The sequence below is a fragment of the Lepeophtheirus salmonis genome, chromosome 1, assembly GCF_016086655.4.
Source record: "Lepeophtheirus salmonis chromosome 1, UVic_Lsal_1.4, whole genome shotgun sequence".
NCBI lineage: Eukaryota > Metazoa > Arthropoda > Copepoda > Siphonostomatoida > Caligidae > Lepeophtheirus > Lepeophtheirus salmonis.
The window spans coordinates 928,785-955,200 of NC_052131.2; the positions used below are offsets into that span (position 1 = coordinate 928,785).

Genomic DNA, 26,416 nt, shown 5'->3' on the forward strand with positions numbered 1-26,416 from the left:
ATTAATTCTTTTAAATGCCGCATAATTGAAAATTCCAGTAGTACATGAAGCGTTCAACAACTTTTCTCTAATATCTAGTCTCTTCAAAATAATATTTAGAAAGTTCTTTATCTAGCAAATTGTCAAAAAGAGCAAATTTGAAGGAGAAATGAGTCCTCCTATATTAATCAGTTCAATTAAACTTCATTGATAACCCTACTTTCTATTTTCTGGTTCGTTACAGATGTGAAAAGCAAAATTTAAATCTCCTTCATATTACAATTCATTGGCTTCCTCAAATAATTCTGTTATTAGAACCTTATTATATTTTTAAAAAAAAGCTCTCAAGCGAAGATATTTTTCTGCTTGAAGAAGTTGTCTTATTGAGGTATAATAGTTTGCCCCCACCATTATTTGATATCCTCCAAATCTCTATTAAATGTTATCCAACTGGAATTTTCCGGTGAGAACAAAATGGAATCCACGGTAATATTTAAAATAAAATGCCCAGGATGAAATTTCTTTGCATGCGTGGCGTATTGAGTAGAAATTTTGATATGTCAGTGACAATTTATATTTAACTTTTTCTTCTCCTTTTCCTTAGCTTTTCTTCCAAATCATTTAAAAAGGTGGTGAAAAAATCCTTAAGAAAAATGAACGTTGAAGAATTATTTCTTTATATTGCTTCTCTTGTAGGTTCTTAAAGTCATGTTGCAGCACTTAAATCTTTCACATCCAACCGGACTCTTGAAAATGAGCGTAGCCATGACCCAGCGAATATAACCTCATGGAATACCCCATTTGCCAATTGCACATTTTTTTTCTAATGCTGTAGGTGCGAGACATTTCTCCTTTAGTAGCTGAACAATTTTGATTCCTTTCGTAATTTCAATATTATATAGTTTTTGGATATTAGAGAACATTTGCGTCGGGTGAAAAATTTCCGTTTGACACTGATTGAATGGGAGAAAACTCCGTGAGAAGAATATTCTTTTTCGAAATAACCTCGGTTTTTGGTTTGATTATCAACTTAAGATGCCACGACATGAGATCCAATCGCTTCAAGTTCATGCATCAGTTATCAACTATTCCTTTGACGTTTTCTCTGTTCCAGTGGTGATCCTCTTGAATATAGCAAATATTATGAAAGGTACGCCCAAGAGAACTTATCATACCACATTAAACTGTCTTAGGTGGGTTAAAACATGGGCTAAGATTTTCTTTCTCGGTTGACCCACAAAACAACCAGGGGCAACACAGGCGTTTGGCATTGTTAATCGCTTTAACTAATCATTATTAGTTGCTATCAAGGTTTTGTTCAGCCAATGGATGCTGCCTGAATTTTAGTAAAACTTACGTTGTAGAAGTAACTGTTGAAGAGAAGAAGGAATATTGCACTTCTTTGCTTAGCTGTTATTTGAGTCAACACATGTAGGGAAGTAATAAAGGCAATTCCAGTTTATCACTGGCCTATGGTATAACCTTGGATTTCTATTGACCTTGTGGTATACTTATTTTTTTCTTACCATCCCCTCTTTTATTATATAATATTCCTTAGTAATAGTTTATGAAATGCATAGCCATACATTTATATTTCTAATTGATATCCAAAATTTCTTCATAAAAATAATAAGATGGCCAATAAACATATGAATATATACGACAAGGGATCAACAAGAAATTGTATTGTTGTCCTTAAGGAACGTAGCATAATACGTGTAGTATACCTTCTTACTTCTTTTATTTATCAAAAGGATTAAATTATGAAATAACCATAACAATCAAGTGAGACGAAGGAATTGACAACAAAATACATGCGAGTATTTTTTTTTCCTTTTAATGTTCCTTTAATTGGTTAGATGGAGTTGCACTTATTAAGTATAAGTGCAAAATTATAGTATTACATTTATTCAATCTAACCTAGGAACCGTTTTGTGAAATCCATATACATAAAGTATATTTCTTTGTCTAGGAAACCCTTTGGCGCGAACCTACTCACACTGAGTTCACAAGGGTATTTTTGTGTTATCGAGGGAACGCTGTGACCTGGTACTTAGCCAAATAAGTCAATCATACCAACTACTGTGTATCTCTTATGTAATTCTAGATTATCATTGTTTAATGTTTTTTTCTCCACAATTTTTAAAATGAATTACATATTTATAAAAACTAAAACCTTATTATTCGATACTGTTTTATAATATTTTAAAAACCCATCCAGTCCTATCCTCTGCATACGCTCCTGAACAGCAAAAATTTCTTAATACAAATAATAAACTAATTAGAAATAGTGTTCCTGTCCTTTTGGGGACGGGGCATAAGTATGATAACTTATAAATTCATTTATTTCTCAAAAAGAATAAATAGTCAAACAGCCAAGTCTCGTGTTGTATGGGTCTAAAATCGACTACAGTCTTATCAGCCCGGTCCTAATACAATTTGTCATATCTACAACAGCTGAAATGGCGTAATTATTAACTATGTCTAATGTTACATTGACTATGTTCTTTCAATTGTTCAACATAATCTCTTTTAATAGACAAGATAGCAGAAGTTTAAAATAGTGTGGCTAGAACTTATTATTTTAAGTTCTAGCTATCATTATTTATTTCCTTCATTTGTATATCGTTCAACCCTAGCTATGAGTGAAGTTTAGCTGTAAAGATAGCTAAGACCGTATGACTGAAGGTATGGAAAATTTCATTTAGGGTTTTTGAGCTTCTAACATTCAACGGATCGGAAAACAGACGGACACACATCAAAATTTTAGAAAAAAGTACCTTTTTGAATAGGTCTAATAAAGAAAACACGTTTTTTTTTCTTGTTAAAAACTGGTTTTTTGTAAATTATTATTTATTTTTTATACACTTTAAGGCGCAGAGTCTCAATAACACGACTTTTCCATCAATTCCTTAGTTTGAATGATATTTTTTCCCATAAAGAAGCAGTGTAAAATAGAAACACGAAATTGTTTTTTATCCATTGTTTTGGAAATAACAAAGGTAGATTCACAATTAGCACAATAACTCACAATCTAAAGACCAGATTGTGATGAAATTTCGCTCGCTTGTACTAACTGAAAATGAGGTAAATCTAAAAAAAAAGTTGCTCCAACCATATGTGAAGCCTGGTACTTTTCAGTACAAATATTACATACATTTATCTTGTATACGTTTTCAGTATAGGACTTGGATTAACAATGAAGAAGATTGATATTGTGTTGGTAAAGAAGACTTGCTTTTTTATCCACTTTCAACTTCAATTTTCAAAAGTAAAGGAACAATTTAACAAAAAAACATCAACATATGGTAGCTAGTCTTCTGTATTTTTCTTATTGCCAATTGGAGTTGATAATTGTATCAATAACAGAGTATATAATGACACGAATTCTAAATGAAGGCCATTGATTTATAAAAGTTAAATTTAAAAACAAATCCCTATGTAATATCTTTTTTAAATTCATAATACCTAGAGTCAGTAGTTTTAAATCTTAAAAGTGTCAACTCATAAATTAATATAAACAACTGAGAGTAAAATTTAGTACATCTCTGCTTATTCAAAATAACGATCCGTGAAATGAACAGATTTGCTAGCTACCTATAGTAAGGGATATTAATCCTATTTTGAGGGGAATTATACAAAAGGTTAATGGGTCTGGGAAAGAGGTGGTAATTAGGTTTAATAGTGGAAAGTTCTACATGCATTGGCTACAGCTTTCATCCAAGGCATCACTGGTCAGGCAGGAGTTCAACATACCTGTCGGTACCCACCTTACTTTTGGCTCAAAGAAAATGGGGCATGACACTGACCCAATTGATCCCAATGACCACACGGTTCATGACCCTGGCCGTTCTGGATGTTGTGGGATCTGTCAACAGTCCATTGTTTGTCATCCGAATAAAAGATGATTCAGTTACTATGGGGCTTCAAATCGTGCATAAATATTCTTCCGTGGGCAGTCACAGTGGCCTTCATTTTGTCTTCCTCAGGTTAATATTTATAGGCCTGGAGAGTGTGTGCACGGCTTACTTGGCACTTTTTGGAAAGAACGTTGATCGGAGTCGTAGGAGATGTCTTCAGGGGCCGTTTTAGGACTATGAGGAATCTGGGAGTGCGTTTTTTTATCACTCTGGGCTTGTGAGTTTTTCTTTTATATGCCTGCCCCGTAGACTGTACTTTTTGGATACCCGGGCATCTTCTTGATGTATGCTGGGCAATGTTCTGCCAAGCCAATTCGATGTTGGTATTCCTTTGGCTATCTTCCATCGTAAATACTTGTTTTCAATTAAAAGTTGAGCAATTAAGTTAAAACTAACGCTCAGCCTCTCACTTTAAAATTGAAATAACCGGATTAAATGCTTTCTTTAAGGTTCATGATGTAGTTAAAGATGGCCCGGATTTACTTGTAGCACCTTGTATTTAAAAACTCCATTACTTATTTATATAAATACTTTTTTTTACTTTTTTTAATGTAATATAATTCTGTTAATTTAGAATAATTGCAAACTATTATCGTAGACGAAAAATATTTTTTTATTATTACTAAATTGATACTTTAACTTATATTAGTAACAATTATGTTTTTTAGAGGGTATCCTTAAAATTCGGGATACTTCTATTGGACAAATTAGAGGAACTGAACAGGGTTAATTTTAAATTTAATATGAATTTCATTCGAGACTAACCTAGTCCGTGAAGAATCTCTTTAAGCAAGGCGTGGGATGGAGGGTGATGGGTTCCCCCCCTGCAATATCCTGATGTTTCTTTTGTAAATTCATATAAAGTATGAAAGATCAACTACTCAGGCATCAAATAAATAGCTGTTTTACTTAGGTACTATATAATTTTGCGTCTTTATTTTAGAGTATATGTACTTAGGTACACCCAAAGTCAGACTAATTTATTTTGTTTATATACAAAGCTTTCTGTAATACATATATACATTTTTTTACAGCAATCTAAATGTTAACTCAGATATAAATATTACCCATTTACGTAAAGCGACTGATTTGTTTAAATATCATTAAAGCAATGTTAATCATATTTCATTTTGATTGTATTTGACAGTTATGAGCTTTTCTAAAAATAATGTATGGTGTAGTATAATAAATTAATTTTTATTTATAAAAATTAATTCCATTAATGTTTAAGGTTTTGGCAATCAAAAGTGTGCATAAATGACGGTCAAGCTCAACGATTTCCATTATTCTATCCACATTTTCAACTACTGACCATCAGACCGTTGTACATATTTGACATCAAAATTATCGGAACGGAATCGACGAAACCGTGATTGCCTGTGACAGTATCAGGACCATAAATAGAGGCATCTGAAAGGGGTGGGGCTAATGGTGCTGTAACCCCCCACCAATGAAGCAAAATTTTGTTTCAAGATTTTTTGTGTGAGGATGAAAGAATTTCACACAAAAACAGGGGTAATTTTTTTATTTTATAAAAACGTCATGGGGATAAATTATTCTTTAGAGCAAAAAATTTATTATTGAAATTTTTTGTCAATATTCACAGATTCTTAAACTTTTTAAACAGTTTTAATGTCAAATAAATTCCAAAAATTAAGTTCCCTCTATAAATAAAATCCTGCAAAAGCCCCTGAGAAATACTATTTTCAGCCGCCTGGGTTACGTTTTCGCCTTATTGGAAGGAAAACTGTCAAATTTGACGTATTTTCTCTTTGCTGGTGGTCATTTTGGATGCGTCCTAAAAAAAAAAAATTCTGAATCAAGGTATGACAAAACTTTTATAGAAGTTTTTTAGTACGAAATTTGATTTTTCTAACGTCCTTTAGTTTAAACCGATTGCATTTATACAACTCGAAATACACATTACTTATGTCATTGATTGTCAAAATAATGATTTTATTTTTACTACAACTATTATTATTTAAAAAATATAAATCTAAGCTAGCACGAACACGCTAGATAGATAACCAATGAAAAAATTACAAACATTTTATTAATATTTAGTCTTTTTATGTTAAATTTCTATTGTAAAACGTCTTAGTATACAACATTTTTTTTGTTTTCCGTTTATTTGATATAAATATAATCAAACCTGTACCCCCTTTTGACACTCTTGAAAATGAAACAAATAATTGGCCATGTGAAAGTACTGATTTTGGCAAATACCTATAATACACTTTTTCAAATGATTTATTTATTAACTTAATTGGGAACTGTTTTTTTAGTAAGTGAAAATAGAAACTCATCAGTTCTCGCTACCAGAAGTAGCGGTGATTCTTGTAATAAATACAATCGTTATATAAGATGTTCCTTCTTCACCCATAATGAAGATAAATACTAAGACTAACTTGATAATCCTCTTCTTCCTTTTCTCCCTTTTTTAATTTGTATTTAATATACGTTCTCCCTTTTTCCGTGTCTACAATGATTTGTTTTTTTGGATTATTAATTTTTAGTGCATTATGAAAAAAATAAACATATTAGAGAAAGAAAATGTCCTCCACAGCCCAGGAATCTGGTTTAATCTAATTAAAACATAACTTTACGTAGGTAACTTAAAATTCTGAACAACTTTTATTTTATGTATAAAGTCCGTATTTGTCTCTGTTTTTGAAATAAATGCGTTTTTATCACTGTTCTTCTTAGCTGCACAAACATTTGACAGACAAATAAATTATTTTAATACCATGTAGGATGTATTAAGCACTTCAAATGAAATATTTCTTCATTCATTTGACCAAAATATAGATGGCAAGTGTAAATACATTAATATTTGCAATATTATTAAAATACGAGCATTTACCGTTTTAAAAAACGAAACTAGAAGCATCTTGATAAAACTACCCTACGAATGTTAATTAAATTTAAATAACTTCTAAAGATAGCTCTTGACAAATTTACCTATCAAATTAATTAATCATTGGAATAACATCGAAATACAAAACTAACTGAGTACAATTAATCAAATATTTGTTTAAATAATTTGTCTATTGTGAGGATTAACAATTAAATTCTTCAATTTGACAAAAAATTAATTTATTTAACTTTTAAAAAAAGTTTTTAATGTTACTGTTATATAAATATATAAAGTGTAATCATATCAAATTAATTAATTCTATTAATAAATTAATGAATATACATTATTACAAATGTACAGGCTTGTAAGTGATTCATTTTAATAGCGTTTAAAGACTCGGATTAGTTACGCAGGTCCGTCAATAATATGTGCAAAGTGTTGCAAAATAGGTCACTTTACAAAAAATGGTATCCATCAGTTTGTGAAATGGGGGACATTATCTTAAGTCAATCAAAGAAGTTTTATCCGAAGACCATGCAATGGATAATAATAAAACAAGTGAGAACATTGATAATAGTTCCATAATTGATTTTTTCCGATCGTTTTCGTTCCCAACAGTTGGTAAACAAATTAAGCAATTCAGGAGCTACGAATGAATAATGGGTTTTTTGTTAGTTAATTTTGTTTAGAAAATGACCCTAGTCCAAGGATTAGAAGAAAGAAATTAAAATAAACAAAGAAACCCTCAAATTTTCAAAGGATAGTTTATAATGATTTTCAGGCCACGATAACTGGGGGGAGAATTAGCCTCTCTTAAATATTGTAAGAAGTCTACGGCTCCTGTTTTTTTCGTCTGAAGTGATATTAAAAATTAACTTTAAGGACAACAAAGCTCCTGATACTGATGGAATAAGAAAAACCGATGGATTGATTGTTATGTCTTCTATGATTTAGTATGTGATTGTTTTTTGAGATTTTGTCGGAATGTTTAATTGTTTTTAGGTGTAGATCTTGGCTAGAAGTACTAATTTTAAGCTAACATGCTTATTTATGTTAATACGCCGCAATTCCTCCTAGCAATTTCATATTCTAATATTTTATGTTTATATCATATAAATACAAATATGATATAAATAAATAAATATTTAAAAATATATATACATTTAATGTGTTTAATCGTTTTTATTATTCCGTTGAGTGTTTAATTCATAAAGTAAAAAAGGGGTTAGAAGCTATATCCCAATTGGTAGGACGAGGTATACTCTCTTTTAAAAACTATATATTATATAAATATAATTATACAACTGACAATAAGCTTTCATTTTAGTAATAGTCATAGTTTGTAACGAATTTTAGAACTATTCAAACAAATCCATGTTTCTAGAATTTAATCAAGTGAACTAAAAAATTAGGTTTGATTCATTTAGCTCAAATAGGATCGGTTGAATCATAATTAGATCCTTATAAACTTTGAAATTGGAATAAGGAATAGTGCCTATCGTTGTAATAAAAAATCACAAAAAAATAATTATCTACGACTCAACATTTCAAATTATTCCATCCCTACTCCATACCTTACATTATATCATATGAAATATAAAGAGTATTTGCTTATCAACTGTTGATGTTTTTGCTTCTTTTCTCATAATCAGTCTTCTGAACGTTGATTGGTTGAAGTATAATTAGATCCCTATAAGCTAAAAAAACAATTACCTACAATTTCTGAGTAATATTTCATAATATTTGGGAAGAATTGACAAGAGACAAGAGGGTCACTCATTCCCCATAAAGGTGGAAGTTTCTAACCCTTTTGTGCATCAACCTTTAAAAGAATTCCCAGGTCTTGTGCCCCCAAAGCAAGTTTGTCGACCTACAGAAATTCAACATTCAAACGATACTAGAGATAGTGCACTGTCCACTGATAGACTGAGAAAGAAGTCCCCTAAAAAATGAAAATCTGCAAAGAAACTCTCGATAATCTGTTAGAAGCAGGTATAATTACACCATCCAAGTCTCCATGGGCATCTCCTCTTCATTTCGTTCCAAAAAAAAAAAGAAATTGGAGTTTGGAGAAGGGTCGGAGATTATCATAAATTAAATGCTGCCAAGACTCCAGATAGGTACCCCATACCTAAAATGCAAGTTTTGATGGCTCTCCTTGCTAGATCATAAATATTATTTAAGATCCATCTCAGTCGAGCGTACTACAACATTCTTGTAAAAGAAGAACATCGGAATAAGATAGCTATAACGACTCCATTTGGGATTATACGAATTTGGCTTTATGCTCTTTGGCTTAAGGAATGCTGGGGTTACCTTTTAGAGCTTCATGAATGCAATATTGTGGGAGCTTGATTGGGTATATATTTATATGGACGACATTCTTATTGATTCTAAATCGGTAGAGATTCATAAAAAGCATTTGAGCGATGTTTTTGAAATCCTGACCTCCTACAACCTTTGTTCTGCAACAGAAAAATACTCATTTTCCAAAGAGGAGCTTGATTTTTTAGGATTGACTTTATCATCCAAAGGTATTCGGCCACCTAGCCCAAGGTCGACGCAATTGATAATATATCTGTACCTGTACAACATAGTAATCTCAGGAAATTTCTTGGAATTGTTGGATATTCGAATAATTTAATTCCTCAGTTTGCCAACTTAGTATTCCCAATGACAGAGATGATTAAAAGCGTGGATTGAAGGAAGGATTTATTTTGGTTGGAAGAAGCTTTATCATTTTTAAATGATATAAAGAAAGCTCTCAAAGACTCTTCATCTCTCTCATTCTTAAGCCCTCATGAGCAAATATTTCATTTGATTACTGATGCATCGCAATACGCTGTAGGAGCAGCTCTTCATCAACTTATTAACCGTCAATTTGTTCCGGTAGGACTCTATTCCAAGACACTTAGTGAGGCTCAAAGGAAGTATTCCACTCATGATTGTGAATTGCTGGTTGTATTTTTGAGTATTATAGTGATATACTGATAGTGAGGTTGAATATCTCAATTATTCTAGTCATTTTAGACAGATTGAGCTCAACAAAGGCATTAAATTAAAATGCAAGATATCGACGCAGGCGTGGCATCCTTATGTTCCAAAGGGATTGAAGAGAGAAGTGTTTAACTCCTTTCACTCGATATCCCATCCTGGTTCGAAGGCTCCTGTCTGAGTTATCAAATCGATACATTTTTGGTCTCGACTGAATCAACAAATAGAACAGGGGGTCACCCTATTTGAGGGTTGCCAGAAATCTAAAGTTTAATAGGCACACCAACGTTGAATTGAATTCATTTGACTCAGGGGAGAGGTTTCAGACAATACGCATTGACATCTAAGACCTCCACCTTTGTACCTGGACATTCATCATGGGAGTCGTTTCGATATTTGTTAACTTGTATCGATAGTATCCATTGATTAATTTCGAAGCTAAGAAGATCGTGCATGAGTTTGGATCCCGCAATTTTGAGTTCCTTTGTACGTAGTTACAGATAGAGGAACCCAGTTCGAATCGGAGTTGTTCAAAAGATAATCTATACTGGTTGGGTTTCATAGGATTCGTACAACGGCGAGGTTAAAAATGGGAAGAAAGATACCGTCTCTGTTGAAAGGCTGAAGCCAGCAAAGATAACGGAGAGAGATTTAGTGGAAGAAAGTATTCAGAATAAAATTTTGGACAAAGAGCCGATTTTACAGAGAGAATATCCCAAAAGAAACGTTTGGTTTAGGAAGGCAGATGATTATTATTATTAGTAGTGATAATAGTGATGTTGTGATCCATGTTTATAAAATTATTCTTGTAATTATTTTGTATACTCTGCAACTTAATGGGGGAGCTATGTGGTGACGTCATCTGTTATCCCATTGAGAGGTTACGGGGTATTGTGATCAGTTTGTTGTTTAGGTTGGAGGAAAAAGACGCCAATTAGCATTTAATAAAATGAAGTTGAATTGTAAAAACGTGTAGTTATTTATATACTAATTAACCCTAGAATACATTTCCTTCAATTGGTTGGTTCTGTTTCTTTATTTATGACGTCAGTGAAAACACTCTTTGTATTGATTAAATAATATAAATAGATATATATAATTGACTTCAAATAATCCTAGAGTCATAAAACTATCATTAAATTGTATATCCTCAACCGCAGTGAGGCCCCTCTACGGATGTATATACGTACATATAAATTAGTAAATTAATAAAAGTTACTTCCTTGATGATGGTCGTATCTTTTTTATAACCAATCAAGTTGAAATGAGGCCCAACATATCATCATCATTACTAAAGAGGGGGAAACGATGAAGAGAAATGAAATATACATTACTTACCTACATAAAATTATCAGATTGATTTATCTATACCTTTATCATGTCAATATAAAAGTATACGTATGTGCATTAGGGGTTTCTAAATAAGGTAAAGTATTTGTCTGAGAAGATATACCCCTTATTTTTTCTATTTTTTCTCAGCTATATGAACAAATTATTTGTATTTAGATTAAACTGTATCTGTAACTTGAGGGGTCCTTGACATTTTATATCAAATACAAATTACAGAAAAAGTACTAACTATAAGTGTTATTTAATCAGTTTGGCTTTAAGTAAATAGAGTGTGGTCTATTTAAATCTGAACACTTACTACTTCAATAATTGCTGAAGATTAAGTGATTGAAATTTATTTATATTTCAATATATCAAAGTATAAACAAGTATGAACTCTCTAGCTTAATTACAAGTCGAGAAAATGACACTTGAACGTGATCGACAAATTTCCATTCGAGTACTCCAAGTAGTTGGGCGGCTCCAGGACTATTGTATACGCCATCAGCATTGCCGAAACGTTAGAGAAGAAGAAGTGATCTGTCAAAAAAACCAAACTGGATCCGGAGAAGTTAAAGAAAACAGCCCTGGCCAATCCCCTCAAGTATGAGTCCCCATGCAAGAGATCTCGTGGCTTAACACCAGACTGTCCAGAGAGCTATCAAAAAGTGAGTAAAAGAGCCTTGTGAGGATGGAGATGCCACTTTTGACCCTGCATTGAAAGAAACCCATTTCTTCCGTTGCAAGACTCTTTTGGACACTTTCGGCCCTCATGCCAACCTTGTGGACTACACCTTCTGAGTGTATGTCAAGAGAAAGGCCTGCAGTGTCTATCATACAAACACCGAGGCCCTCAAAAAGACTGTCAGCCAGCACTGGGACACCATGACAGAGGACTGTCATCTGGAGCGGGCGCCATCCATCTGTCGCAACGCCACAATTGCTGCTAAGGGTGGCTACATAAATTATTAAGAGAGCTCAGACACTCATATATTTATAGTATTAATTTTGTTGAAATTCTATCGTTAATAAATAGATTATATTTTTTACAAGTATAAATTTCAAAATGTTTTGATTTTAATAAAACACTCGTTAGATATGAATCTATTGTTTAATTGTTTTTATTGTTTACATACTAGTCGAGAAAATGACACTTGAACGTGATCGACAAATTTCGTATAATCCGAATAATTTTGGAGTAATTGAAGAAAAAGTGAAGAATTTCAATGAGGCCTTACTTTTATAAAAAAAAAAGTCAAGTTCAAAAATTAATATTTTTTTTTGGGTGAATTTAGTATTTTTTTTCATTTTCATCACTTTTTTCATATGTATTTTTAAATTTGGGCCAAAAAAAAATTATTTTTTGTCATAAGATATTTCAAACTTTGACAATATAATTCTTCTTCTTTTTTTTTTTTTTTTTTTGACAAGGACCACTGTCTTTTACACAAAATATTAAGAAATTTTTAAACGAAACTTTAAACTTCCACACACCTTCTGATTGTGAAAGTAATTCTAATAAGTCTTGAATTTGAGTAAATGTTCGAAAGAGTTGGAAAAAGATTGAGATGAGTATATTATATATTTTTAAGTTAATGTTTTATAATTAATGAATTATCTTATTATTAAGAATAAGATTTTGAGAACCTTTTACATTTAAAATAGCACAAGTATTTGGAAAATTGTAAAATATAAAATAATATATATTATTATTTTATTATTTTAAATGTATCAAAGGTAAGCTATAATTCTTCTTGAGAGACTGAAGTTAATACCACGACAATTTATTAATCAATAAACAAAAATAAACACAGTGTTTTTGTAAACTGTGATTTTTTCTACAAAATCCCATCTCTACTTAATATAATTTATCTTTGAATTAGGGAATATTCACAACTTATTGCTGCTTGTCTCTTTATAATACTTCTTCACTCTCTCAATACATCCTCATCACCGATTTTGGTGAGTTATTGGGTCTGATGTTTATCCAAAGAAAAAGAACATAACATCTCAAATCTATCCTTTTTCAAGTATCTTCAAACTTCAGTGGGACATGATTATGCTCAGAGCTCAAAATGTTTGCTTTAAAATACTTATGAGGGTCGTTTGAAAAGTACATGAATTAATTGTATTTTTTAATAAACAAAAAATTATAGCACTTGATTTGGTAAGTATTTTAATGCAAACATTTTTGAAATGGGCTACTCTTAGCGGATTCATCTCCCACAGAAGTTTGAGTATCCTTCAAAATTGACTCTATTTTGAGGGCTCCCAAACGGGCCCTCGTGTTCCCTTAATATAAAATTTCAGAGATGGTGTTCTTTTGTTTGTATAAAAACTCTTACCTAAAATTATCTGAATTGCTTATGACCAGGTCATACAACTTCAAAAAGTATGTACATTTGACAAATAATTCACCAGAAATAACTCAGAATAGTTGAACCACTTAATATTTTGTTCACATACTCGAAGATACCTCATTTTTTGATAACAGGTTTAGATATTTTGGCTAAAATAGCGTATTTGCTGTAATTTGCTTTTGCAAATGAAATGTTCCAATCTTCGCTATGCTCAAGTCATAGTAAAAGAAAAATTATATGGTACTACTGAATCATATAATTGGTGATGAAAATCGTATGTATAATGGGAATGATTTAAAAAAAAAAGAAACGAAAGATCAACATGTTAACCCTAAAAATTTGAGGGGTGTTTCAGAAGGGATCCACTACAATCCGGTGTGACAAGGGAGGAGGGAAATAAGGACATTGGAAAGAATTACTACGATGTTGATCCCCAATTCTACTTTGAGTCCAAAAAGGTCTTTCAACAATAGCTCCACAACAAATCGTCAGGATTACGCTCTGTCTTTTATGAGTACGCACGAATGTTTGATTAGGTTTGTATTATAATTGAACCTATCTAGAATTAAATAATAAAGACAACTGCTAAGGAAAATAAAGTTCATTCTTCACATTACCAATTCCAAAATACATATACTAAAGAACCATGTAATTGAAGCCTTAAGCACGCCCGCTACAAATGGGGTAGAAGAACTGAAAAATTCCTACAATGACATAACCTAAGTTCATAAGGCCGTTTCTTAACCATTTGTCAAATTTTGATGAAGATACAAAAACCCATCCATTCATTGTATTCAAATGTATACCTATACCAAAAAAAAAAAAAAAAAAAAAAAAAGACCTGTGATTGGTTTATATATTGGAATAAAAAAATTTCATAGAAATTGTGATTTCTTTATTTCAAAGGCCTGATTTTTTTATATAAGTATATGTTTGACTATTGGAGTCTAATCAATACTTTTTCTCCATAAAAATTTATAGATTTATATGAGAGGAGTAATACCTTTGTTATTATCAGCTGCCTATAATACGATGTTGGAGAGTGAAAATGGAATACTTCTGTAAACAGGGGATCCTTCTACATTTAAAAAAACTATTAGTGCAGAAAAATATTATAATTATATTTAGATTATAAATATTTATTTTATTATGCATTTTCAAATCAATATAATCTAAAGTTATCACCAACACAACAAACTATTAAATAATGAACAAAGAAAAACAACCGTTTTTTCTTCGGTAATTTTTAAACTTAGTTTTTTCAATATAAATATGTCACCTCAATAGTAATAAATTCATATATTAATAAAACAAAGTTTGTTGACGCCTTATTTTAGAGACTGCACTTCATATTTTAAAGCTACGTGACTACAATTGATCTTATAAATAACAGTTTAGCAACGAGTGTGTGTGGCTTAAGCTCAGCATGTTATATTCAATAAGAAATAAATATATTTAAAAATATAATAGTTAGTTATAGGTTGGAGGCTCAAGAGTAGATTGTAAAAAAAGGGTTTATGGGTCATTCCACGTCAAGTGTTCACACTTTTTTTTTTCTGCAATTTATGGCATGATCATCTCTTATTGGAAGTGATCCCATTAAGATCCCACTCTGAATTTTGGATATGTTTGAAAACATATATTGAGACATGTTCCACAAAATTTAATCAAAATCGATTTTGCTGCAAGGCAGGGGCGCCATTTTGAAGACCAGGCCGGAGCCCCAAACTTTTATTTTGATTCAAATAAGATTTTGACTTAATATAAATTATAGTTTGTTTTCTTTTGTATCCTTCAATGTAATTTTTGTTAAAATCGAGGTACTATAAAAGGAATTATGGTCTTCTGAACAACACTGGTCCAACGCATTAGGCCCAACTTTGAGCAGGCCTAGAACGGCCCAGGTGAGACACAAAACCCTAATATTTCACAAACTCTCTTCTTTCATACAGAAAAGCCAGCTCACCAAAAATCATCAAAATAGGTGATGGTCATGCCGTGAGGGTGTGTACACTTGACGTGCAAAGGCCCTTATATATCTTAACCAAGGGTAGCTATAGACTGGTATAGCCACCGATTTTTTACCTCTTCTACCCCAATTGAGACCTTTTTATACAACGTAAGGTATAATTCTGCATTATAAATGATATAACTAATGAATAAAAAATATTACTTTTAATCAAAATATGGAATGTTTTTTTAGGATTCAAAAGTGGTTATCAAGAATATTCAAATAAAGTTTATTTTCAGAAGACACAGAAGATAATTTAGCAGCTTTTCTTCGTTTATATGATGTTGATTCTTTTATCGCTTCAGACTTGAACAAATTTCATCATTTCTTGACCTTACAAAGTTCCTGATATTGACATTTAATACTTTGCATGAAATATTTCTCAATAAATCCTGGTACTAGTAACCAGATTCACACTTTTTATCTAAAACTGAGAATGCACTTTCATCACCATCAATTCTTTGGATCAACGCACAATTGAAAATATTAGTAGCAGATGAAGCGTTGAACAACTTTTTTATTAAATCTCGGCTCCTCAAAAAAATTGAGATCGTCGTTATCTTCATTTGTAACCCCAATTTCGGTGTTATAGATATTAAACACCAAATCTAAGTCTCCTTCACATTCTAATTCTATGGTGCTTTCAAATATTCCGGACAACTCGCTTATTGGAACTTTAGAATATTTTGAAAGAGCTCTAAAGCGAAGTGTTTTTTCTGCTTGAAGAAGTTGTCTAATTGAGATGAAATAGTTTACCCCAGTCATCCAAAAGAACGGCTATTTTGACTTTTTCTTCTAAGTTATTGAATGGATCTTTAATATCTTTTTCTAGTTCTTGCTTTTTAAAAGAGACAAAATGTTTGGAATTCGCAAAGTCTCTGCAAGTATTGTATCTTTCTTAACTAAGTGCTGAAGACGATGAGTAGGTAAAATGGGATCTTGGAGAAAAGCTTTGAAACTCATATTTTCTTTTTATAATGATTGCTCTTTCTTTCACAGGGAGTCAATTTTTACCCTCACAAAATTGGAGGATATCTATATCTTTGGGTTTGATTTGAAGAATTTGAAATCCGCTGGGTCGAGAAATGTTCCCTTCTGAAATGAAAGAAAAGAAACCGTGACTTTCAACCACACCGTTCTTGAATCAATAAGTGATTCTAAACAAAAAACAGAGATGGTACCCAGATTCATGAATTACCTTTAAATGAGGAGCTGACAGTTTCAAAGGATTTTTTCAACTTTGAAAAAAGCTTTAGACGCTGAATCTATCCTTTCTTTTTCTTTCTCAAAGAGGGAAGCAGAAGTGGCCGTAGATGATCTTCTTGATGTTGAAGGAGTGGATAAATAACTGGGTAAGTTGGACTAAATGCAAGGAATAGCATCTTCTTTTAAGCAAGGCTTCGACGCTTTCCCATCTGGGATTTTCTTTTTCTTTTTACTGGGATTCCTATCCAAAGACTCATTAGTGAAATCATCGGGGCGAAAATGAAGTGAGCAAAGAATTATAACCTTTTTTTAAATCTTTTTGATAACTCTGATGGCATGAATCCACTTTTGTCTTCGAATGGGATTAGCCGGAGGGTTGAAACGTGAGGCGGGATTTTCTTCCCCGGTTGACATGCAACACAACCAGGTACAACACAGGTGTTTGGCATGGTTAATAAACCCCTTTAATGATTAACTAAAGTATCTTTCATAGAATTCAAATTAATCCCGCTGGAATTTAAATAGTACCCACGTTATAGTCAACTTTTGAAGAGAAGAAAGAATATTTCCTCAGCTCGTACACTACACTGGAAGAGTAGTGGAAAAAAGGAAAAATAGTGACTATTCCAGTTATATCGCCTTCCTCGGTCTTAACACAAGACGGAAGTACTAAAAATATTGTTTAAAATTTAGAATAATGTATATTTTAAATATTCTTTTAATTTTCTGAAAAATAATTATAATTTTTAAATAGATATTTTAATTTAAACTTGAGCATAGTTACTCAAAAGTTTCAAAAAACGGGATTTTGTTCAATTTGACTATACAATGAATGTGGGTACAAAGGGATTGAGAAACTTTGCGTTACTTATAAGTTATAAATACTATAACTCTTATCAACGGTGGGTACTCTCGCTAGTACATAAATAATTAATAATATCTCATCTATAGATGAAAACGACTTTTAAGAAACGGGTTACGAATTTTTACTCGTTGTATCATATTATGGTGGGATGAATATTTCAAACAAAGCAAAGAGAATGGTGTCAATATATTTTTCATAAATATAACGTTTACAATCAAGCTATACATAAGAGAGTAAGTAGAGTGAACCCCATAAAATATGTATACAGATTTGAGCTCATGGCCAGAGGCAGGTAGTAGGTATAATGCTTAGGAATCTCTAGGTATGCATGAGTCACTCTCATTCAATCATAGATAGGTTCGTCAAGAATGCATGGAGGATGTAGTTAAACATTATTTTTATGTTTACAAGGCTATTGACCTGAATAATATAATTTTCTATACCATATTGGACGCTGCTTATTCCTTTATGATTCTATGTTTGTCCAGATATATTGGGGAAATGTTTAAAGGCTTATAACGGACGAACTAGTTGGGATTTATTTATTTGGAAGCTACATTTAATGACATTCAATTATTTATAATGAGATCCGCCTCTGTTGATAACCTCGTCCGGAAGACCTCCTACGGATCCAGCATCGTTATCGTACTCTTTCTGGTTTTACACTTTTAATTTACATTCCCTGCATGGATGGACTAACCCAAGGAAGAAATTACACCTTCCAAAAAGAAAGGGCACTGGCCTAAAAGTCCAAAAAAGTGCAGGTTGTTTTGTCCACAAAATGTCCTCACTTTGGAAGCCCAGATTTTATGGCCTGCAAATAGCCTGGAACCCATGCAATTTCTATCTATAAGGGAGGGTTGAGCATAAGTCTTGTTCCAAGTATCATTTGTCGGTGGAGGCTCTAAATCTAATTTGATTTTAATACCCCCCTCTAATAAAGACGGAGAGTAACCTTGAGTATTTGTTGCAGAATTTTAAATGTAAGTCCTAAAGGACTTGAGGGAAAGAGCGAACAGATAAAAAATCAACGACATAAATGGGAAGAAAATAAGCTTCTCATCTACTCATTCAGAGAAAACTATCAATTATTACACACTCCTACATGGAGAGTGAACGATTTTCACGAATATACAGTATACACGAATAATAAGTTGTATTTTTGACATAGGAAAATGATATTGATAATTAATTAAAGATTTTATAATTTAAATTCTCATTTTCACTCATAGATACAAAAATGGTCCTATCCATTTCTAACCAAATATTTGAAGAACTGTTAGGAATCCTCATCATCCCCACTTTTATAATGTATTATTGAGGAGTGTGTCTGGTCGTGGATGCCTAACACCTCCAGGCACAGTAGCTAATTATATTCCCCCCTCCCAAAGATTGTAAACACCATTGAGTTGAAGTTAAAATAAACGATGTCAGAGAGTTAGAAAATTAAACTGATAAGATATCATCTATGCACACTCCCTGGGGAGATAATTAAGCCTTGCTATAAGTATAGTATCATTTAATATCTCCATTAATGTCCATTTCAATTAAGGCTAATCAAATAACAAAAAAAAAAAAAAAGAATACACACAGCCCACATTTACTAACTCACCAGGCCTGTTGGGAGTTCGTTCGTAGAAACCATTCATTAGAGCAATTTATGACTCAAATTAAGCATATACCGCCTTGTTTTTCCAATTTCTTTTTATTCATGAAAATAAAATTAAAAAAGTATAAATTTATTTTATTTCAGAAGGCGTTATAATCAGAAAGAATAAATTGACATATATTTTCAAATATATATACACACATGAAAAGTACATTTTTTAAAGGAATAATCGAAAAAAAAAAGCTGCAATGAGAAAAATTGAAAGAAGCAGAACAGTTAGACGCATATTTTGAAGCATAAAAACTTTCTTTCCTTGATATCCTTATTAATAATGATAATCAATTATTTGATGAAAATAAAAAAAAGTATTTCACTTCTAAGTGGAAGCATTTTTTTTACATATTCAAGCATGAAAAATAATCTGGTTTGCACTGTCGTGAATGTCGTATTTTTATATAATAATACTATATAAAATATTACAAAAGTCGTACATGTCAAAAGTCGTCAAAAACATACACTAATTGGTAAATACATATTAAAATTCTCTGTTCGGGCAGTGAACACTATGAATTCATTCAATGGCTATTTTGTTACATTTTATTGAGAACAATCATAATTATATATTTAAAAAAAAAACCCTTAATAACTAATAAACTCCCTTACATATCTAAAAGTAGGCGTCCGTTCAGTGTATACGTCTTGTAAACTGTTTGCAACCATAGAATTACTCTTTGTACAAAAATATGCAAATTTGCATCATCATAAAAGGAAAGACAATTAATTTTATTCACGTTATTTTACGTCATTCTCTCTTTATGTTCTGCAACTATTTTGATTTTGAAATATAAAAAAATTAAACAATCAGATTTTCAAAAAATTTTACTCAAAAAAAAAAAAAAAAAAAAATTGAGAGAAAAAAAATACACAGATTTATAATAATTATAAAAAAATACCTCAGACAATTGGACTTACAAAAATATACAGGTATATATATAAATATATAAATTCATCGTTTAATCTGGGCCACGTGTCCTAGTCACTTCTTTACCATTCGAATTGCATTGATTCTTATTTAAAAAAATAAAATTGTTGTAGAGTGAAAAAATATAATTATATATTGATATATCAGAATTCAAGATATAAAAAGATAAATCAAAGAGGAATGATGATTTTGTTGACATACTTGAGGTTGTAGCTATGATAGAAAGTAATTGACAATATCAAGGCACAGAAAAGTTCTTAGTTATGTTGCCAATGCAGTATAGAGGACTGCTAATGGCGAGGGGAAAACGAACAACTAATATAATAAAGAATTGATATGCAATAATTATGTTTTGAAGAAGAGTTAGTTAATTTTTTTTTGAATTGCGTACATGTGTATACACTTATATGTAAAGAGGCAAAGACTCCATTGTTGGAATAAGGGAATAGGAAAATAACAATGAATAATCAAAAATGGAATGGCAGAAGAATGAGATCAAACTTCAGTAGATCGAATAGAAACGGTCGTATCTTCAGATTTTTCGGAATTATTTGGGTCCAAATCCAATTGATCATCCTCATTAATATCCCCCTGAAATAGTAAAAGCGTTCATTTAACAAAACGGTTGAGACATATAGTTCAGAGAACATTACTTGCAACAATAGCTGGCTAGGATCCATGTCCCAGATTAATTCATCCTATGCTTTATTTTTTAGCCTTTCAGCTAATCGGATGATGAAGTCATTGAAAAGAACAGAGTCAAGATTTCGACTCAAAAGAAAAATAAGGAACCAATCTCCCATTTCAGCCTTGTCAGTCAAGATGTTCATGTCAGTATCAGTATGCAAGTTCTTGGAGTTTCTTTCTAACATATACTTGCGCATGGAAGGGATAGAAATGACAGCAATCACGTAGAGCATATACAAGGATGTCACAACGGCTAGGAAAATGAACCAAAACCACATGAAAATGAAAATTTTTTCGTTGATGATGTTGAGAGCCAAAAGACACATGGCATCATGTCTTTCAATCGTACCAGATCGTCCATAAATCATGAATTCACATTTGGTGATACGAGGGAAAACCTCTTGTAAGGGATCAGTACGTGTTTCAGGGTCAGCTTCAGACCAGGCAAGGACATCAGTTCCATAAGCCATAAAGACTCCTCCTATTTAAGTATAACGTAACATGAATATGTAAGTTGATACCATTTAAGAAATGATGATAGACTCTTTCATTTAAACAAAAATATACCCCCAGCCTGTAACTGAATTTAGTGGAATTTCATGGGAATATCCAACAGAAACAAATTACAAATATTCCTTTATGGTATAAATAGATAAATCTCTTACCTAAGAAACTATTAATGATGTACATTTGAACAATCACGTTAATAAGGTTGATGAAGTCACACATGAAGTATTTAAAAGCGTAGAAGTTATGAGTATGGAATGTTTCATCAATATAACGAATAAGGTCGTCACACTGTTTGCTTCTTTGTTCAAGGGAGAGAGTGCGTCCACGGAGATCTTTAGTAATTTTGTCAAGCTTGCGATCCTCAAACACTTTCCAAAGATAATGAGGAAAGTAAAAAAGGACACCTTGCAAGAAAAGCACAAAGGGCACCCATTGATAGTAGGCATGATGAGTCTTGGGAGTTTCTCCAGGAATATAATTCTGTACACCTTGATGAGCGTATTCCTTTCCATGTCCAGCGGCATTTAAACCTGGAAAATGCACACAAAAGAGTATGATTTATTCAAGCTCATTTACTTTTTCTTCAAATTTCATACTTGGCACCGTAAAAGTGGACATAATCCAACAATAAGTGTTCATTACATTTCCAGGAATTGTATTACTAATACAATTAATCGTGCTTCCGAAAAAGTCATTACAAGTCACAAGGATACAAGAAATGAACATAATAGTAGCTGTGGTTCTATAGTGAAGCTTGAAGAAAGGTGAGTCAATGTCAGCTTTTGCTCCACGGAACCGGGCCTAAAAGAAAGAAACAATTATTTAAACATAAAGCTACATATATTAATAGTATGGATTCTTACTTTAATCAGCCCAGCCACGGGCATCAATACATTCATGACAGCCATGGCGGAGGGATGCCAATGCTTTCACTACGATTGGGGAAAGTTATGGTAGAACCTATAAGGTTATTAAAAAATTAAAAAATATAATTATTGACGTGTTGGTAATGTGAATTTAACGGTCAATATCAGGAGTAAGCAATCAAAGTATGAGATCATTCCGATTACTTCACACAAAAAATATCACAAAGAAGAATAGGAGAATGATTATAAGAAAAAAACGTTACTCAGCATAGATATGAAATGAATGATAGGACGTTATGTGATTGCGATTAAATTTTTCCAAATAATTTAAGTTTATTCTATGCATAACATGAGGCTCAAGCGCGACTAATAAAATATAATTATTATTATCAGCGTTTACGAAGAAGCTCTTGATAAAAGTTTTTTTCCACACCATATCAGAGGCTTGACTAAAATTTAACTTTGCAACATAGAATTTCTCACAAATATTGAGGGACGGGCTATTAATACACAATAAAATGCATCAATGGGGAGATAAATTCAAATTCAAGCAAATAAGGCATTGTTACATAACAACAAAAAGGAATCATCTCCTATTAAAAAAGGGGGATGGGGATTTGAATCGTCACAGAAACCTCAATCAATAATATGTAGATAATATTATGTCCTACAACTTCCTTTGATAAATTCTTGAAAAAACATATTGAACAAAGACGGCTCACAGAAATTTTGAATACTACAAAATATAGCAGAATGAACGTATACTTTTGATAACAAATTCAGATTGATACCCACTCCCCACGAATTAATTACTTGCACCTTCCTGTACTTTCTCAGAGATAATTGAAGACTAACACGATGCAATGGAATGAGTGCAGATGTGCAACGCGACAACTTATCAGCTTGGCGTAGCTTTTAGTTCATAATCAAGGGGTAAATGCGTCGTGTCTTTGTTTACTTATCAGGGTATATTGAAGTAAAACTTAATGGAACAAGGAAATTAATTTTCCAACCATTAAATAAGATGATCAAGGATCGTTCTCCAGGTTCAATCCATCAAATGACACCTCTGGATAACGGCTACGCCATTCACAAGTTGAAATATAAATAACCAATCATGTAAGTCGTTTCACACAAGGGGTTTTCTATTATGAAAAACGAAAAAAGAAAACAAGACTACATGGATGGATGAAAATATTTTCCCTTCCTAGGAGGGTGTACTGTACACAATGTATAGTATCTTTGTCTCTTTTTCCTCCCTTATGCAGCTTCCCTAACCCCTCTGTAAAAAATAAATCTCCAAGTACCTTGGCATTGGATATGTAAAAATAAATGTGTTATTTAATCTACACACATACAGAAAGAACGACACACAAAATTTAAAATAATATATCACCATTTTTTTCCATTTATTTTAACGAACTTTTTCCTTATTATACAATATATTCATATTATACATACATAAGAGAGTAATTCGTTTAATAGTTCATCAAAAGATGCACTTCCTTATTTGATTTAATTGAGCTACTGTAAGAAATATTGTCAAAAGTTATTTACAACTTTCAATATGTTCGTTCAAATCATGGTTTGAATTCCAAAACCAAGACATCATCAAGATGAAACTCAATTGGAAATGAAGGAAGATCAGCTTGATAATAAGGAGAGTACTAATATGCCAGTGAAATAAAATATGGGCCTTATAGTACCGGTACAATGGCCTCACAGCATAAAAAAATAGGGTTTAATGCTGCTCAAAAATAATGAAAATAAATGGTAGTGGTTTTCAAATGAAATAGGTTAGTGAAAGAAAGGGAGGAACCAGTTTTAAAAGTATGGAAACCGTCCTTCAAATGTCTTTGCTATTAAATAAAATCACTCAAAGCCTATGCTATACTGCCAATAGAAAATTAAAAAAGTTTGAACTCAATCATCAGAATTAATAAAAGCAAAAAAAAAAAGATAGGACAAATAAAATAAACAAACTAACCAAAGTTATTGAGATCCTAATCCACCAAATTGAAGGAAGAGCCCCGAATCACCAAACTGTTTATTCAAATATCACTGAAAATAGTCGCCTGAACAGCGAAAGTGACTGTTTTAATCCACCGAAATAGTTAGATTTGTATTCAGTTTCATAGAATCATAGTGTATACAAGGGAGTAGTGCTACACGTTTTTATCTCGGCAGGCCGTGATGGCCGTACTGAAACGAAATCTGATCTACCTGTTCTTTTCTCCCTACTAAGTAAGAGAACTTCTCTTCAAACATCTCGCTCTCGCGTTCACCACCCAGTCAAACATCATTTCTCAGTGGTGATGCCATGTGAATTCCTTGCTCAGTATTCCTTTGCCCAACAGCCAGAAGAACGCAACCAGTCTTGCTTAGTAGCCACTACATATTTGATACATTGTCCTATTTTATAAATATAGCGCCGAGCAAAGGTTGTTTCTCTTCCTCACACTCTTAAAATGTCGATCCAATTCCTAGCATGTCATCAATTATCATGTGTGTACGATTGAAGGAGTAAGTATGTACTCACATATTTACGGCTAATTCTTTATCCACTTCATATTTTAATATCATTTGATTGCATGAATGAGATTTGGACGGGTTGGAACTCAAGGCAACTATATTTGCTTATTTGTGAAGTGAGACAAACAAAGATGGGATTAAATTTAAAACCAGTTTTTCATTTTTATAGGGAACTTCACCATTTTGGAAAAAAATCTCATCACCCCTTTCCATTGCCTCTTACATAATGTGGAAATGGATGTGTTTTTAGGGTTTTTAATTTGGTTGGTTCATCCATTTGTATAAAAGTATATCATATATTGGATGCTATTATTAGATTAAATGCTCATAGTCATTTCCTAATGGCTAATAGGCTATATTATATAGGGCTTTAAATCCCCCTACATGTTCAGTCTACATAAGCAACCAACCATATGTATATATGATATTTTTATCATATTGGTATGTTAGCTTAAGTCATTTTTACTTAAATGCTGAACCTTGATTAAGAAATACAAAAACTTTTTGACTAATAACGAAGAGCAACAAGAATTCATTCTTCAAATTGTGTCAGAAAACCAAAAATTTCCACCAAATTTTCGTTAAAATATATTAATTAATTCAAACAAGTCTAAGTTAAGACTATTAATTAAAATGACTAGACTTAAAAATAATTATTATTATCAATAAATGAATAGTAAACAACGCTTTTCAATGATAAAAATGTTTACCTGTATGCAATACCTAAAAACGTCTCTATAGTTTTTATGCTTTTTTGATATTGTAATTATATTTTTTAAATATCAAATCCTTGAGTTAAATATATTTTTTTCATTATAGCCATTTACATTGTACACCTTCTAAATATTGATTGATTATGTTTAAACTTTTGATCAATTCCAGGAATATTTTGAAGTATTTTCATGAGTACACTGTTGTATATGTTGGTTATTTTAAGAACATTCTGGTGGTATTTTTCTATATGTCAAATATAAAGGGAAAAACCTTACCTTCTCAGGAGATAAAACTGAGGCATGTGTCAGGGCCTAATAAAGTGTTGTACATTGGAATGAAAACCAATGTGGTTACGAATCCTTTTAACAGAAATATGAAAATTACACGAATTATTTATAATTTCAAATAATGTATGATATTAATTAATATCAAGTGTTGCTTAGTAATAATTTAGAACAAACTATTCTGTATTTCTGAGTGAGTTGTGTTTTATTATTTATCACTTGTGTCAATACTCCATTCGATATTCACCTTTTCATTCCTAGGTATTTCACTATTTACTAATTCAACAAATGATTTAATACCTAGAGTGCACCTTATCGCACTCTCTCCCTGGAGGTTCACCAGCGGAAGCAAATTTATTATATTGAATTACGTCTCCTATAGTATGGAAATAACAATGTATTTCATATAAAGGCAGCAATATCATCATCTATTAGTTATCTAGCAAAGAAAACTATATTTTTATATTATGCAAGTTTTATAGGATCACTTCAAGGTCGATCATAATCGCAAAGTAATGAATCATATTTAACGTACAATGACAACGGCGTCGGTTGAAATATAATTCTTAAGTACAATCAATCAATTTTCTCTAGGGACTACATAATGCTAAACATGGATTTTCACGGATGTAGGTATTAAGTATCAAATATTTCAAAAAAGCTAACTTCCTAACTCATCGCATTTCAAATATTTACTACTTATTTGGGTAA

General features: G+C 31.8%; 1 protein-coding gene and 2 long non-coding RNA genes across 7 annotated transcripts; 1 reads left to right on the forward strand and 2 right to left on the reverse strand.

Annotated features, from left to right (window-relative positions):
- Positions 1-15,599: 15,599 nt before the first annotated feature.
- Positions 15,600-16,702, reverse strand: LOC139904830 (uncharacterized). Its single transcript, XR_011779076.1, has 2 exons — positions 16,649-16,702; positions 15,600-16,545 (listed from the first exon to the last, which is right to left on the reverse strand). It is a non-coding gene; the product is annotated as an uncharacterized lncRNA (long non-coding RNA).
- Positions 16,703-19,207: 2,505 nt separating this feature from the next.
- Positions 19,208-25,978, reverse strand: LOC121132446 (innexin inx3). Of its 5 annotated transcripts, XM_071886830.1 has the most exons (9): positions 25,953-25,978; positions 25,697-25,780; positions 24,715-24,811; positions 24,163-24,658; positions 22,173-22,269; positions 21,906-22,110; positions 21,465-21,839; positions 20,766-21,280; positions 19,208-20,703 (listed from the first exon to the last, which is right to left on the reverse strand). In XM_071886830.1, the coding sequence occupies exons 5-8, from the start codon at positions 22,215-22,217 to the stop codon at positions 20,811-20,813; spliced, it is 1,095 nt and encodes a 364-aa protein (XP_071742931.1). In that variant the 5' UTR covers positions 22,218-22,269; positions 24,163-24,658; positions 24,715-24,811; positions 25,697-25,780; positions 25,953-25,978; the 3' UTR covers positions 19,208-20,703; positions 20,766-20,810. The 5 variants fall into 5 exon arrangements, with proteins under 5 accessions (XP_071742931.1, XP_071742935.1, XP_040583799.1 ...); XM_071886834.1 differs by lacking the exons at positions 24,163-24,658; positions 24,715-24,811; XM_040727865.2 differs by lacking the exons at positions 24,163-24,658; positions 24,715-24,811 and having other exon boundaries at positions 25,697-25,978.
- On the forward strand, positions 24,690-25,881 carry LOC121132474 (uncharacterized). Its single transcript, XR_005869340.2, has 2 exons — positions 24,690-24,823; positions 24,877-25,881. It is a non-coding gene; the product is annotated as an uncharacterized lncRNA (long non-coding RNA).
- Positions 25,979-26,416: the final 438 nt, after the last annotated feature.